General features: G+C 45.4%; 1 protein-coding gene across 1 annotated transcript; it reads left to right on the forward strand.

Annotated features, from left to right (window-relative positions):
• Positions 1-204: 204 nt before the first annotated feature.
• On the forward strand, positions 205-13,073 carry LOC116957642 (sialic acid-binding Ig-like lectin 12). The gene is made up of 4 exons (XM_032979911.2): positions 205-1,046; positions 7,311-7,727; positions 8,295-8,513; positions 12,988-13,073. The coding sequence occupies exons 1-4, from the start codon at positions 641-643 to the stop codon at positions 13,071-13,073; spliced, it is 1,128 nt and encodes a 375-aa protein (XP_032835802.2). The 5' UTR covers positions 205-640.
• The last annotated feature ends 4,521 nt before the right edge of the window (positions 13,074-17,594 follow it).

The raw sequence follows: 17,594 nt of genomic DNA on the forward strand, positions 1-17,594 counted from the left end.
TTTTTTATGCTAATTCCTTTGTCAAGGCACCTTAATTCCTCTCACACAAGCTTAAAGGTCGCGGTCTGAGCTTGGCTGTGTTCACTCCAGTGCTGTCCTCGTGACAGTACGGTCCCTTCACCTGATGAAGGCCACTTGTGTTGTGGCCGAAACGTCGTGAATTTTTTTTATTTTTTTATTTTCATTTTTTGTTGTTTTATACTTTTACGTGACTTTACCGAATAGAACCAAAGACTATGATGTCTTCTTCATATTTGTGGATCGAGCACTGTGTCATTGTACTTTGTACGGTCTGCTCATCACAATGATAGAATCTCAAAGAGCTTCCATTCTGGATATAAATAAAGGACACGAATGATATATGTATGTTGAACTGCTTTCGCACCGCACGTAGCCAACCATGCTAATTAGAGGTTGCACTCTTACAGGCTATTTGCAAGTGGATCGTGATGATGATGGACGGATGGATGAATGAAGAGTCCCAATGGCCTCATTCCCTGGAGCTAGGAGCCTCTGCCAGTCATCGGCATGACCGTTCGGCGACGTGGCATTATTTTGAGATTCGTGCGCATACCACACATTCATTTATTTTCTACCACCAAAATTATTCGCTAAATAGGAGTCCTGTCCCTGTGTCGGAATGCTAGGGGCGTGGTGCCAAGACGACGGCAAGCTGAACTGCAGGTCGGCGAAGCAAGGCTACCAGGTCTGCTCGCGATCCTCAGTGGAGGCCGTGGAGGGTGGCTCTGCGATGCTGCCCTGCACCTTCTCGTTCCCGGCTCACCTTCAGCCCAGCAGAGTTTCCGTGTCTTGGAGGTCGGACATGTTCCGTGACTCCACGGTTTTCCAGAGCATCGGCGGATTCGTGCACGAGTCTCTCAGGGGCCGCCTCTCTCAGAAGGGAGACCTGGGCAGACGCGACGCGTCCATTTTTATCCGCGACATCCGGATCGACGACTTCAAGGTGTACGTCTGCCAGGTGATGTTGTTCGATGATAAGGTGGGCTACGAGGTCCACGTGTCCGACGGGATCGAGCTGAAGCTAGGTAACGTATTCAGCAGGCGCGATGGTATTTTTTTTATAAGGCATGCAAGTATGCAATGTATTTTGGCCATTCTCTTTGGTTCTTTCGGTAAAGTCACGTAGGTATGAAATAAAATAAATTGTGACTTCATTTGTTTAAAAAGTGATGTAATTTATTTTATTTTATACCTACGTGACTTTACCGAAATAACCAAAGAGTATGGATCCCTGCAGTGACAAAAACTTCAAATCTAGATTATTTTGGCCATGTTCATACATTTACAATTATACAATTAACATGTATACAATGTTCTTTGGCCATGTTCATACATTGCCAACTATACAATTGACATGTATACAATGTACTTTCGCCATGTTCATACATTGACAACTATACAATTGACATGTATACAATGTACTTTCGCCATGTTCATACATTGACATCTATACAATTGACATATATAAAATGTGTTTTGCCATGTTTATACATTGATAACTACATCACAATTGAACACATAATTACAACATTTTAAATATTTTGCCACGTGATGAAGTCATACTATTAAAAATATGTATGGTTAAACAACAACAACCGCGGGGATATCATAACGATGCTTGCGCCAAGCTATATACACTTTAAGGCCCCGTGAATTGTCACGTCAAATAACTCCCCTATGTCCCGCACGGGTTGTAGGGAGGCCTTCATCCAGAAAGCGGATATGGAAGGGAAGGGCTGTGCTGTGCAACACCTGGGTACATTGGGATGTTACTGTGCGTAGAAAACGTGTTGTCCCCATCATTCACGCACCCACCCACTCACCCATCCACTCACCCACCCACCCGCTCACTCATCCACTCATTCACCCACCCACCCGCTCACTCATCCACTCTCTCATCCACTCACTCACCCCACGTGCACTTCTGATTCGCACGGTTGGCTACGCACGGCGCAAAATAACTTCCTACATTCGTACATTATTTTGCAAAGTAATGGATACGTTACCTAGCTTCAGCTCGATCCCATCGGACACAGCAGCATGATTTCACAAAATTTGCTACTCATCATCGTCTTCGAACTTTATTATTTTTATTGTTTTATATATTTAGCCGACCTGTCCCCCCTCGTTAGGATACACGGGAGGAGATGGACAGGGCAGACCGGCTACGTTCAACTTGCCAAACTACCATAATTTGAATTAACCTCATTTTGCAACCTGGGATTTCCAGAATTGAAACTCAATGTCAATATATGCAATAGTCGATGGTAATCAGTCTGATACCTTCACCATTAACTCTGGTATTCCAGAAGGCTTCGTTTTGGCTCTAACAGTATGTATTATCTTCATTCATAACTTATAATTATTCCACACAACAAATATAAGTCATTCCTTTGTACGTGACATTAAAGTCCATGCATCATTCACTTAAAACACAAGTCTAAAGTAAAATATATTTAGATACCCAACTTCCATATGCTTCAATATTAAAACATCTGGTCACATTCAACTAAATAACCAAGTTAATATTAACATCACTTAAGCTTATTAATACGACTGTTAATACCACATGTCCTCAACGGCAGAGTAGGCGGAATAAGATGTTAAGATCTCAATGGCTGTGAAGGCAGACGAAGGCTACAGCAGAACGATATCTAGAATTGTCTTGGTCTCCTACCCATTGGATTTATGGTCCCGTTCTATCAAGAACTGCGTGGAAGCTGCTGTGCAACAGCTTCTCCACAATAAAATAATTCACGCACAGAGATCTTTCATGAAAGGGCCAACATCGTCATAGCACATTAACAGGGTGTTGGTGATGACTCATCATCACCAACACCCTGTTCCACCAAGAAAATAGATACAAAACATCATGGCAACATCCGCAATCTAAGCGGATATCGATAATATCATTGTCCATGCCTAGGATCGCGAATTTGTCTGCATCACCCAGGCTGTTCTAGCAACTGATGATTGCGTGACTGACCATCAACTCATCTGCTCAATTATGTCCATAAAACTGTCTCAGAGGTGACGGCTGCAGCACAAGAGATGCCTACAGAAGATCAATTTCGAAGGTCTCAAGGACTCGATATAATAAGACCTTTTCCACCGATGCCTCAATGAAAAACTGGCAAACTTTAATCACCACCAGTGTGAGAATGTTTGCAGCGCTTGGGATGTCCTTAAGTCCACGATCATTGACACCTGTAAAGAGACACTTGAAGTCTCTTACAAGAAACAACAAGACTGGTTTGAAGAGAATGATCAGGAGTTCCAAGAGTTGATCGATCACAGATGCAATGATTTTTGTGCTTGGCAAAAGAATACTAATTCCAAGCAAAATACGTGGAATCACCAACAAGCAATGGCAGCGGTCCAGAGGAGGACCCACGATATGAAAAACAGATGGTGGGAAGATAAGGAAAAAGAGATCCAACATCTTGCCAACATCCATAATATGTGCGCCATTTTCAGTGATACCAAAAGTGCCTATGGTCCGAACACTCAGGGACCAACCCCCTAAGGACTAATAATGGAGGAGATCTAATCAAGGCGAGGGAAGCTATTAACACTTGTTGGAAAGAGTATTTTGAATATCTTCTCAATCGTGACTTGTTCATCGATGACAGTGTTTTCTGCTCCATCCCACAACATCCGATGAGAAATGAGCTTGGAATCCCCCCTACCCTTGATGAACCGATAAAAGCCATCAAGCAAATGAAGAACAATAAGGCATCTGGAGCGGATGAAATCCCTGCTGAAATCTTCAAACAAGGGAGAGATCACGTCACGGCTCCAAAGAGATGGATACGTTACCTAGCAGGTCGTTTGGAAATCCCAAACGACCTTAGAGATGCCATGATTGTGACCATCCATAACAAAGGAGATAAATCCGATTGTGGAAATGACAGGGGGTCGCCTTGCTGTCCACTGTAGGAATGATCATTGCAAGGACTCTCCTGAACAGTCTTCTGCCACTTGCTGATGAACTCCTCCTCGAATCCCAAAGTGAGTTGAGGCCATCAATAGGCACAACTGACACGATCATCACTGCATGTCAACTGCACGAAAAATGTCAGGAACAACACAAACCTCCATAATAGAAGTTTTTGGGTTAGATCGCGTAAATATATAAATGTGTCGTTAAACCTGCCACCACTCGACACAGACAACTAGTAAGGGTTGTCACGTTAACAAAACATGCCAATTCCTGACTAGTACAGCACACCAGTGTGTTGGAGAGCCTAGCCACAACATTTACAAACTGAGTACAACGTTTCGCCAGTAACTACAAATATCTTCTTCAGGCGACAGCCAGATTTGTGGGGAAGTCTCACTGTTTTGTTCCTTTATATAGAGGCGTAGATCTGTTGACCACCCTTCTGCGCTCTTGTACACTGTGGGGGTGGGGGGGGATTACTGAGGCAATGCACATTATGCGTGTGCATGAAGCGAACCCTTTGAACTTGTCCTTCCTGTCTATTGCGTTTATTAAAATAGCCCTACCAAAGGTAATCCCCCCTTCTTAGTGTTGCGTGGAAGTGACTCATCAAATAATACATTATTTAAATGCATGCCTACAAAGGGCAACGTACGTCAATAGGGATTACCGTTGGTAGGGCTAGTTTAATACATTACACCTAACTATTGGCAAGCTTCAAGCAGGAGTGGAGCTAAACTACCGAATGGTAGACTGTTCAACATCAACCGACTTCGATCTAAAACGAAGACCATCCCGACAGCAGTTGTTGAGCTCCAGTATCCTGCTGATGATGCTGTTGTGTGTACCCATTCAGCAGTGGATATTCAGTTAATCATCACAACTTTTACTGAAGCATGTGAGAACATGTTACTGACGATTAATATTTAAAAGACTAACGTCCTCCATCAACCAATTCTCAATGAGCAGTTCCCAGCACCGACAATCTACATCCACCGTGAGACTCTGGAAAATGTTGAGCATTCCCCATACCTCGGAAGCCTTCTTTCTCAGAATGCTGACATCGACAAAGACATCCAAAATGGCCTGAATTTTTTTAGTGCAGCTTTCAGTCGGCTGAGGAAAAGGGTGTTTGAAGAAAGTGACATCAGGTCCAAAACCAAGATCATGGTTTATCAAGCAGTCGTAATCTCTACCTTACGGTACGGAGCTGAGACGTGACATACAATAGACATCTCAAAGCGCTAGAGAAGTACGATCAACGTTGTGTACGGAAGGTCCTTAAAATCAGGTGGGAAGACAGACGCGCTAACATCAGTGTCCTCTCGCAAACAAACACCACGAACATTGAGGCCATGATCATTCGACATAAGCTTTCCTGAGCCGGCCACGTCATCCATATGGCAAACTCCAGACTCCCAATGAAAGTCTTCTACTCCCAGCGTAGTCGGGGTGTGCGTTCAATAAGTGGGCAGAGAAAACGCTTGAAGGATGTCCTCAAGGCCAACATGAATAAGTGCACCATGGACAGCAACTCATGGGAGACTCTTGCCCAGGATCACCTCAGATGGAGACAAAGTCTATTTCAAGAATCCAAACATTTTGAAATTCAATCGCAGAAACAGGAAGAGGAAAAGCGGGGACGGCATATACAGCAATGCTGCAGCCCGACTTACTAATTCAGTTCCACCCACCACTCTTTCTGGACACGCATGTTCTCAAGCTGCGGCAAAATCTGTCGATCCCAGATTGGTATCTTCAGCCATCTTTGCACCCACAGATAATCCAACTTTTCTATGGCACACAATCATCCTCGATTGCGAGGGATAGCATATGATGATGCTGATGAGCACTCTATATAGTGAGGTCCTGCAATTTTCATATCAGGGCTCTATGACACATTCGACCACTAATGAGTTGCGACATAGCCAACATGGTCGCGTGTAGCTTAGTTTCGACAAGGCTCGATTATTGTAACTCACTACTCTATAGGACGTCTGGCAAAAAAACATTGCCAAGCTACAACGTGTACAAAACTCTTTGGCACGTGTCATGACAGGTCCTACAAGATCCGACCATGTCCGTCCAGTGCTCGCTGAGCTGCATTGGCTTGCGGTTGCCAAACGAATACATTATAAGGTCGCATTCATTACACACAATGTGCTTGCCACAAATGAACCACAATACCTTGCTAATCTCGTGAAAGAGCATAAACCATCACGTGAATGTCAATCATCCTCGTACCAGCGGCTTTGGACTAACAGTCGAGCAATACGATCATTGCATTGTGCAGTGCTTTCAGATGCGCTTCTGCAGCTGTCTGGGATGCTCTTCCTTTAAAATCATCTAGATTGAAAACTCATTTCTTTAGAACTGCTTTTTTATGTAGTTTGTTGTCGTACCCTACACTTCCGATTAGCATGGTTGGCTACGAACGATGCGAAAGAAGTTCAACATACATTAAACCCACTTACTAACCATTCAGACAGACCAATTGTTCACTAATGTAGTCTGTTCTCCTAAAATCCATAGTTTTCATAACGCAAATTGGATATAACGCAATGAATATGTTCGGGAACACATCTTTTATAACGCAGATGCGAATTAGATATAATGCAAATGAGTAAACACGCAGGCTTTCGCAACCAATATCATCCATAATACAGTTTTTTTATTGAGTTAGATCACGTAAATATATTGGCTGTGTTGGGTGGTGGCGGGTTTAATGACACATGTTTACGCGATTTAACCCAAAGAAACCTGTATTATGGAAAACAGAAGTATGTCACGCAAGTAGGAATATGCGGTCGTACAGCTGCCTCGGTGTAGCATCATCATCATCATCGCACAAGACATTGGGATGCTGCTGGATGCTACCCACTATGCGCCTCTCGGGTCTTCGTTGAGCCTGCATAATGCATCTCATGTGTTATCGCGGACTCTGCTTTTACTCCCTATATTACATGTTTTTTTATTATAACGCGATTTTTCCATAACACGGTGCTCTTCAGGAACGCAATTACTGCTACCGCGTTACAGGAGAACACAACTGCACAAGTTTAAATAACATCTGCCTTGTTCTTGGTTCTTTCGGTAAAGTCACGTATAAGGGAAACAATAAAATAATAAAATAATAAAAATATAAAACAATAAAAAATTATCACGATGTTTCGACTGCAACACAAGCAATCGAAACGTCGTGAGAATGTCATTGTTTTAGATTTTTTTAAATCATTTTATTGTTTTCCTTCTACGTGACTTTACCGAAAGAACCAAGAATATGAATCCCTACAGTCACGACAGCTTTAAATCAAAACATCTGCCTTGTTCTCACATTGGAATGCAGGCATTCGCTGCAAAAGCCAAGGTGAGCTGAGCTGCAGGTCCACAAGGCTGGGCTACCAGGTCTGTGCGCGAACCTCTGTGGAGGCTGTGGAGGGCGGCTCGGCAATGCTGCCCTGCACCTTCTCGTACCCGGCTCACCTCCCGCCCAGCAGTGTTTCCGTGTCCTGGAGGCCGGACGGGCTTCACGAGGCCATCACGTTCCAGAGCGCTGACCCGTTTCTGCGAGAGAACGTCCTCGGGGATGACGGCAGGGGCCGCTTCTCCCTTGCGGGAAACCTGAGCACACACAACGCATCCATCTCAATCCGCGACCTCAGACTGGACGACTTCAAGGCGTACGTCTGCCAGCCGGTCATGTACTACGTGAACAAGGAGATCGTCTTTCAAGTGTCCGATCCAATCAAGCTGAAGTTGAAAGGTACATGTATTGTGTCAATAAGTGAAATAATACTTTAGTTTCTTCGTATGATTGTCATTTTAAGAACTGCTTCTTCTTGTTGTGTTGTCTGTCCCCATCACTCACCCACTCACCCACCCACTAACCCCACGTGCACCTCCGATGAGCATAGTCGGTTATTACATACGGTGCGAAAGAAGTTCAACATACATACAAAGGCAAAGAGATCACTGTTGGGGGCAAGTGCTGTTAGCGACCAACACCTATGAAGGCCGGCACAGCACACGAAGGGATGGGTTGCCAGCACCACGCCCCCTGGCCACCTTTGTCTCCCCTAGTGGCAATCTTTTTACACATCGCACCAGGTGCTCATTTTGAGGCTGCGTCGACCTTGAGGAGACCCAGGAACCGGTTCGGATAACCACCACTACTGATGCTGGCGGCCGTGAGTGGGACTCGAACTCGGATATCGTCTTAAAAACTGGCTTAACCGCCATTCTGCCAGCTCCCCGCCGAGACACCAGAGCGCACTGTAACACACCAGTGCCTCTCTAAGGAACCTAACCCTTCCTTCGTTCATGTCCACAGAGCACACCGAAATACCCGCAACCGCCAAGACAACGACGACGGCAGCAACATTGTCAGCAGCACCATCTCCTGCCGCGACGGCTCAATGCCTTCTAGTTTCACGCGCTCCCATCCACTCCGTCGCCGCTGCCGCTGTGCTCGGTTGGGCGGCGCTCCTCCTGGTGCTGGTGCTCGCATGGAGGAGATGCGCCGTGTGCGCCAAGAGGCGCCGGGCAAGAGGTGTGTGATACGATCATCCCCCAACGTCCTGACAACAGTGGGCAGTAGAGTCCATAATAGAGTTTTTTTGGCGAGATCACCTACATATAAATGTGACATTAAACCCACCACCACCATACACAGAAGTAAACCCACACCATTTACTATTCGATTACGTTTCACCAGTAATTACAACAACAACCAGCATCGTCAGGCAACGACCAGATTTGTGGAGAAATCCTCCTCACGTTTTGATCTGAAATAGACAGATAAATCAGGTGCGAAGGCTGGGGTGGTAAATGGCAGGGATATAAATTACAATGGATAGCCATTAATGGTTTGGTTATTCATAGCACAATCAACATGCATTATGCGTGCACATTGTGCTTTTACATCCTGCCATTTATTTTAGTGCAAGAAATCGAAATTCCTGTTATTTTCTGCTCACAGTTATTCACCATAGACGTATAGGCATGCAGTTAAAGTGTATTACTTGATGATTCCCTGCCAAGCAGCACTAAGCCTGTAGCTATCAGAATGGTAGATTTATTTTTCGTTTACGTGACAAACCTTACTAATTGGGTTTGTCGGGTGGTGGCGGGTTTAGCGACACATTTATATTTACGCGATCTAACCCAAACACTTCTAGTATAGAAAATATTGGTCGTGAAAGCCTACGTTTTAAACAGAGTAGTCTTCACGGGTCAGACTATAAACACACTTGTTTGACGGTCCAGTCCCTAATAGGTCCAGATGGTTGTGATTATGTGATGTCGGGCAAGTGCACACAAACTCCACCCTCCCTCAGCAGTTCGCTTGGGAGATCTTTCTCTGCCCGGCACTTTTCGTGGTCTCAAGACTCTGGACCACCTTCCGTAACTTTCTCAACAGATGACACTTCAGCCAGTCGTAAGCTATCACAAATAAAAAGTTCCCTCGAATAGCCTTAACAGACTGTTAGGGCAAGTGTCGTTAGCAAGCAGCACCTATGAAGACCTGACAGGCACACGAGGGAGTGGGAGGCCAGCACGATGCCCGGCTGCCTTTATCACCATAGTGGCGATGTTTACACACCACACCAGGTATTGATTTGAGGCTGAGTCGACCTAGAGGAGTCCCAAGACCGGTTCAGATAATCGTCACTCGTGTTGACCGTGAGCAGGAATCGAACTCGGCTTTCTATGTTTGTATTGCAGCACGGTGCTAACCGCGACACCACCGCTCCCCACTATACACACGCGCACACACCCACCCCAACACTCAAATAGTTACCCAATACATCTCCGCAACACAGACACATACTGCCAAATAGACAAAGATAAAATATCTCCAATAAAGGCTTTTAACAGACTGTTAGTGAGCACCTATTTAAGGCGGTCACGACACGCAACACAAATCCCTTCTCACTCTCAAACACGCATGTAGACATTCCATAAGACGCAACACACTCGAGAAATTGCATCCGTGGGCTCAAGTACACTCGCAAAATAGTTACAAGCAAAAATCACGTGAACATTACTTAAAGACAACATGAATGACACATACAATATACAACTTAGCTGAGCCACAGCCTGGGCGTTGATGGAAAGACAGATATGTTGGTTTGACAGCAGAGGTGTCCCTCCGAATCAGTTGGGCAGCATTGTCTTTTCATCGGCTGCGTATTGCTGTGTGGAAGTGACCTGGTCTGTCGCTCCAAACGACACTTCGGGTCTTCTCGGCCACTGTCATGCCTTCCCTTCTCTATGCTTGCAAAATATGGACCCCCCCTAATGGAACATCTTCGTCAGTTAGAAACATTCAGGCCGGCCTGCCTACGATTCATCGTGGGTTTAACCAAGCTGGATTGCGCGAGGAGCTCACAAATCCTTGAAAGATCTGGACACGGTCCCATCAGTCAGCAGGCAAAGGCAGCGTCAGCTGGATCATGGATCATGTGGCCCGCATGCCCAGCCACTGCATGCCCAAACAGCTTTTGTTCGGTCCAATAGAGGGGGCCAAACGGGAGTGACATGGCCTAGAGAAGAGATACACGTAGAATGGTGTGGTACAGGAGGATGTGGAGCTGAGTGGACTTGCCGATGACTGGTAACAGCGGAATTAAGATCGGCCCCTGTGGAGGAGGCTCGTGAAGGACGCTACTGGGTAGTTGGAGGCAGTCACCCTCCAGCAACAATGGAGGGCAGAGGAGCGACGCTCACAACATTGAGCGGAGCATCGGGTGGCTAAAACACAGCAAGTAGGCACAGTGGGAGGCACAGGTGATGCATCGGCCAGGCACCTCAGTCAGTCAACCCATGGCACCACCTGTGTCTGTCCCATGACCTCCTGCCAGCGGGCGTTTTTTGACACTTCACGTGACCTTAACGTGCACATAGCCTGGCACAAACGCGGTAGTGACGTCACTGCCACTTAAGTGGCAAATGGCGGCTGTTGTTGTCATTGCACCAGGATCTTTATGTATTCAGGAATCCGGTAATCGCTCTTCACTACCAGAAGAAATTAGGGAGTCTGCTACTATATTTGAAGTCAAGGCGGCCTTACCATCACCGCCACGATGCACAAAGTAGCTGCCTGGTGATTGTGTGTCATTAAACACAATCTCTCACTTTCCATGAGTGTAAGAACTGCGTTTTGTTGTATTTCCTTTGGTATCCTTCGTCCCCATACGTCCGATTAGCACGGTTGGTTACATACGGTGCAAAATAAGTTCAACATACATACATACTACCATTCACTATGACACTATACACTACACCGTACACTACACGAGTATATACTGCTATACACTAGACCACGATACTACAATGGCGAGGTTATGTAGCCCCGTTTGTCCAAACGAGCTTCTATTTGGATGGAAAGAGGGGGGGGGGGGGTGGGGGCTAAACGGCCATGGTATCATTATTAGAGTTGATGGGGTGGACGTGGAAATTGAGTGAACATTTTCAACATCTACTATTAGCAGGAATAACAAATGCGTAGCCCACAAAGACTCACACTTATCGAGATCCATACTAAAACGAAACTGTCATTTCACCAGATAAGGCGCCACTGAGCTATGTTAATTTTTTTAGAAGCGACCTGACCATTACAAACGATAGTTCAACGAAGAAGTGGGCTTATCATCATCATGTGGAAATGTATAGTAGTAGCCAAATAATATACATTCATAGAGATGCATATATAACCACATAGACCCAGAGATCTATACCCATATAGAACTTTAGAGACCCACATAAACCCACAGAGACCCATTGAAAAAACTAAACTATTTATATTTTACCAAGTAAGGCCCCACTGAGCTCCGTTGCTTTTTTTTTCACGAGCGACCTGGCCATCACAAATGATAGCTCGAGAGAAGTGGGTTTATCATCATTATGTGGAATTGTTTAACAGCAGCCAAATGAAGACTTCACTTTGATAGTGCATTGTCTTTGAGCTGTACGGCTTTTGGCGTCTTCTGGTCTAGCACCAATTGAGACGAGGCTCAAAAGAAAGCCATCTCTGGTGTGAACCAATCAGTTTCAAGGACAATGCATATATTATCAGTGTGTTTTTTTGTTTGCATTTTGACCACTAGTATTGTGGTTAATGCACACATGATTCCTCGTAAAAAAAGTTTCAGTTTTGTGGCCAGAAAAAGGGGAAAAACCCTATTATTATATTTTGGTACAGGCAAAGGAGGTCTTATGATTTAAATGTGCGTTTATGTCTATTCCACGTGTTTACCCACAAACGCCTCGCTGAGAATCGAGACTCTTTCAGGATGATCCAATTTGGATAGCGAACGTCAGTGCTGCTGATCGTTGATCCCAATCGTGATCGCCTCTATATTGCAGTAGATTTTGAATTATCCGTGGCTGTCCTCGCCATCATTAGCGCGGAGAATTGAGCCCGCTGTATGTTGAACTTCTTCCACGCCGTATATCACCAACAGCACTAATCAGAGGTGCAGGGAAGGACGACTAAACACAACAAGCAGCTCTAAAGAAGTTCGTTTTCAATCTCAATGATTTAAAAGTGCATAGCTCTAGTTGCTTCTTAATATCGCAAGAGCGTCCCAGACAGCCGCAGCAGTGCACTTGTGTAATGTAAGTCATGTATATGGGGAGCGCTCGCGTTGCAGTTAGCGCGTCGCGCAACGAATCCAGCGACCCCGAGTTTGACTTCGCGCTCACGGCCACCAACACCAATGACGATTACCTTAACCGGTCCTGGACCTTCTTCCCTAGGTCGACGCAGCCTCAAATGAGTACCAGGTGTGGTGTGTAAAAGCACCAGCACTAGGGGAGACAAAGGCGGCCGGGCGTGGTGCTGTTTCACCCATCCCCTCGTGTGCCAGTGCAGGCATTCATATGCGCTGCTCGCTAACAGCACTGTTATGTATGCAATGTATGGAGGTAAGTAATATACATTATGTGTGTATGGAATGTGTGTAATATTTTGCATGTAGTAACACGCTTTCCTCCCCACCCTCTCCGCCATGCTGGCAAAGATGCACAACAGGATATCGGTGGTGATGACAACAACTGCACTACTGGTAACTACAACGTCGCCTTCTCACTCAAAACTTTAAACTAGACTATTTGTTTTTTTATTTTACCAGGTGTAAGGCGGACCATTGAGCTGTGAAGCTTCTTTTGTCAAAAGCGACCTGGCCATCACAAATAATAGCTCCTCAACGAAGTGGGCTGATGATCATCATCATCATTATCACGTGTACATATATAGCAGCAGCCAAATACTCTCTAAACGCGTGACATCGATTCTAAATGTGGAGGGAAAGAAACCTCATGACCACCATGGGGTGGGGGGGGGGCGGTGGCGAGAGATACAAACTCCAAATATACAGCAGGCATAGTCAGGGTCGGGATCGAACCCACGACCTCCTGTATAGCAGGCCATCCACGCGACCACGGGGAGGGAAGGCATGCAGCCTCCAAATATACAGCAGGCGTCAGGGTCAGGATCGAACCCCCGAAGATAACATCTTGCCACCGCAGCGCCCTTTCAATAAATACATACAAATGTTGTGCATTTTAAAATGACTCACACCGACACGTTGTAACAAGTCACCTGCTCACACTTTATTCACCTATTCCTGCACCAGTTGTAGGCACTCCTATAACTACCTATACAGTCACTTATGTTTAACTTCTCCCCATTCTTATCTACCTTCCACCTCACTTATCCTGCACTCGGCAGCTCTGCCCTCAGAGTCTCCACACACAACGTCCCTGCACACAGCATCTCTGCACACAGCATCCCTGCACACATCATCTCTGCACACAGCATCCCTGCACACAGCATCTCTGCACACAGCATCCCTGCACGCCACGTCTTCGCACACAGCAACTCTACATCTCCACCGCTGCCCTCACCTACGCTCCCTCAGACCCGCTCACCCGTCTGTCCCGGGTTGAGGTCCTCACCATTAGACCTCCTTTGCCAGTACCAATATTTAATAATAGGGTTTTTCCCCTTTTTTCTGGCAACAAAACTGAAACCTTTTTTACAAGGATTCATGTCTGCATTAACCACAATACCTGCAGTCAAAATGCAAACAAACAAAAAACATACTATGATAATATATGCATTGTCCTTGAAACTGATTGGTCCACACCAAGGGATGGCTTTCTTTTGAGCCTCGACCCAATTGGTGCTCGACCAGATGACGCCAAAAGGTTGAGGTCCTGTTGACTCCTAGAGCGGCAGCGGCGAGATGTCTTCACTCTTCGACCCCGGCAACAACTCCCCTTCCGCTCAAGCACACACCCTTATATTCCTCTGATAACTATACTCTCGTGCATCTCTTTAAGCTCTAGCCAGGCCGGCGCCTGTTGGCCCATCAATCAACCCTTATCTCCCGTCTCTCTGGCAACACCTCCGGTCTCAACGTGCACAACCGGTCGACCCCGTTTGCACCTGCTTCGCCCCTTAGCAACTGGAGGTTTGTCAGTGCAACCTCATGTTGCACACGTGCACCTGTTTGCCCTTAGTTTCCCTCGGTTAATTATGCGCACCGCGTATTTCACTCCTCTACACAAATGTAAGTATATAAGTTCAAATTGCATTAATAAAATGCAGACAGATCTCATGAACACCCGAGGCAGTGAGCTCTGTAGACCAATCATTGATCATGGGTTTAATTGCCTAGACAGATCTTGGTTCTCTACGTCTTTAGTGGCGCCTGGTATACAGGAGGTCATGGGTTCATGACACCTGTTGAATATTTGGAGTCCGTCTCTCTCTCTCTCTCCCCCCGTGGTCGCGTGGATTTTTCTCTGGATCCACCAGTCTTTTCCCTCCACATTTATAATCAACGTCACCACGCGGCTAGAGAGTATTTGGAAGGCTGCTATACATTTCCAACCGATGATAAGCCCACTATCGTAGCCAAGTCGCTTTTTAAAAATACAGTCATACCTCGGGATACGTTGTGTTTTGACAAGAAAAAAATGTCTTGCGATACGACGTCTTGCTTGGGATACGACGCGCTTGCTAGAACTTGTATGGGTCGGGATGAGACACCGCGTACCTGTGTAGACCCCGTTCACGACTGAGACAACGCGCCGCTCCTCAGTCTGCCAGTACAGTATTTTTATTTCTATTTTATTTATTTATACATTTATTTTAATTTATGTATGCATTTTAGTAATAAGTAGTGTCTACATTATGTTATACAACCCCATTAATGTTTAATATGCCATATAAAATAAAATTTCTTATACTCTGGAACGGATTATTTCCCTTCCCTTTATTTGTTATGGGAAAAATTCGTTTGGTGTTCGTCACTTTTCGGTATGAGTCCTCCTACCTTCTGGAACGAATTAACGACGTATACCAAGGTAGTACTGTAGCTACATAGCCTCAGTGGGCTTTGTGTATGCAATGAGCGGCGAAGGAGATCTGAACCGATCCAACTGCCCCAGCATCGCGCTAAGCCCTGAACTCCCCACGATCAACACGACACACCGTATGTGTGTGTAATGTTTGTACTTCATCTCGTCCTCTCCACACCTTGCATCGTACGCAGAATACGAGGTGGAGTGTGCCAAGTTTGTAAGTCACACGACGCCACTGCGGAGAGTAAACCCAACATTCTTCACACACAGACCGTCCTATCTCCTAATTGCAATTCTTTAGAACTGCTTATTGTTGCTGTGTTTAGTTGGCCTGCCCCCCGCACCTGCGATTAGCGCGGTTGGCTACGTACAGTGCGAAATAAGGTCAGCATACATGTTCTACTATACACTACACACTACGCGATTATATACTACACTACTTTACAATACGCTACTATACACTCCACTACACACGACTCTTATACACTACACTATACGCTGCTATAACCTACACCACTATACTACATTGAGAACGAATTTCTTTAGATATGTTTGTTCTCGTTATTGTGTTTAGTTTATTGTCCTTCCCCCAGCACCTCGGATTAGCTCGGTTGGCTATGTACCGTGCAAAAGAAGTTCAACATAAGGACACATACTCTTTGGTTCTATTCGATAAAGTCACGTAGATAAAAAAATAAAACAACAAAAATCACGACGTTTCGGCCACAACACAAGTGGCCTTCATCAGGTGAAGGGACCAGACTGCCTCGAGGACAGCGCTGGAGTGAAACACAGCCACGCTCACACCGCGACCTTTAAGCTGTGTGCGAGGAAACAAGGTGCATTGACAAAGGAATTAGCATAAAAATTAGCATTTGATTGGCCGACTTAGCATGATGAACGGTGTAGAGGTGGTGTACATGCGGGTGAACAAGCCGGTTGGCGAGGGGGGGAGGGGGAGTTTACCTATTGATGGTTGTTAAAAGGGATTTTTTTTTAAGAGCTGCGAATGTTTGGGGTACCACTACTTGAAAAATATACTGTACCATTGAAAATTAGTTTAATGTTTGCTTAATTTGAAACCATCTTCTCGGTTGAAATTGTGTCTGTGTTTGTAGATCTGAATTGCCTCGTGAACAAATCTCTGATAAAAACTCGAATGGATTTTTTTAATGAAATGTTATAGTTTGGAGGCAAAGGAGATATTGGCGTGCCGCGTTGGAGAGATGTAAACTATCTCGCCTCGTATACAGGAGGTTGTGGGTTCAATCCCTACCCTGACACCTGCTGTATATTTGGAGTTTGCGTTTCTCGTTCTCCTGACGCGTTTAGAGTATTTGGCTGCTGCTATGAATGTCCACAGGATGACGATAAGCCCACTTCGTTGAACTATAATTAGTGATTGCCAGGTCGCTTTTGAAAAAGAGCTACATAGCTCAGTGGGGCCTTACACCCGGTAAAATAAAAATGTATTTAGCATCCTGTATCCCCTTCTTGTCTGCTAGCAGGAAGTTGAGGGGGTCTACAGTGACTGCAAGGAGCACTGCAACATCTACGATCGTCTGGAAGAGGCACAAGACTCAACGTTCGTGACCACAGCTGGAGGGGATGAGCGTGGCGTGGAGTTAGGATATTGAGCCGATCAGAGGCCATCAATCCCCATATGGTGTTCGCACACCTGATAGGCTCATCACAGTGATGGCATCATCTTTACTCCCTCTATTCTTCATAATTATGAAAAATCGCATGAAGCTGGTTGTTGTTGTTGCTGCAATCATCAGCGAAACGTCACGGTTCTCGAATTGTAAATGTTGTGGATTTGTTTAACACGTAGGCTTTCGCGACCAATATCAGCCATGAGAGGTTTTTTTTTGGGTTAGATCGTGTAAATATATAAATGTGTCGTTAAACCCGCCACCACCCGACACAGCCAACTAGTAAGGGTTGTCACATAAACAGAACGTGGCCAATTCGTCACTAGTACAGCACTAACCGGTGTGTTGGAGAGCCAAGCCACAACATTTACAATCTGAGTACGACGTTTCGCCAGTAATTACAAATAGCTTCATCCGGCGACAGCCAGATTTTTGGAGAAGTCCATCTGTTTCGTTCTTTAAATAGAGGCGTAGATGTGGTGACAACACTTGTGTGCTCTTGTGCAAAGTACATTATGCATGCGCATTATGCGAGCCCTTTGAGCTTGTCCTTCCTGTCCATTGTGTGTATTAAAATAGCCGTGCCAACAGTAATCCCTATT

The sequence above is a fragment of the Petromyzon marinus genome, chromosome 79, assembly GCF_048934315.1.
Source record: "Petromyzon marinus isolate PM22_M1 ecotype Great Lakes invasive population chromosome 79, UKy_Petmar_22M1.pri1.0, whole genome shotgun sequence".
In the NCBI taxonomy this organism is placed as follows: Eukaryota; Metazoa; Chordata; class Hyperoartia; order Petromyzontiformes; family Petromyzontidae; genus Petromyzon; species Petromyzon marinus.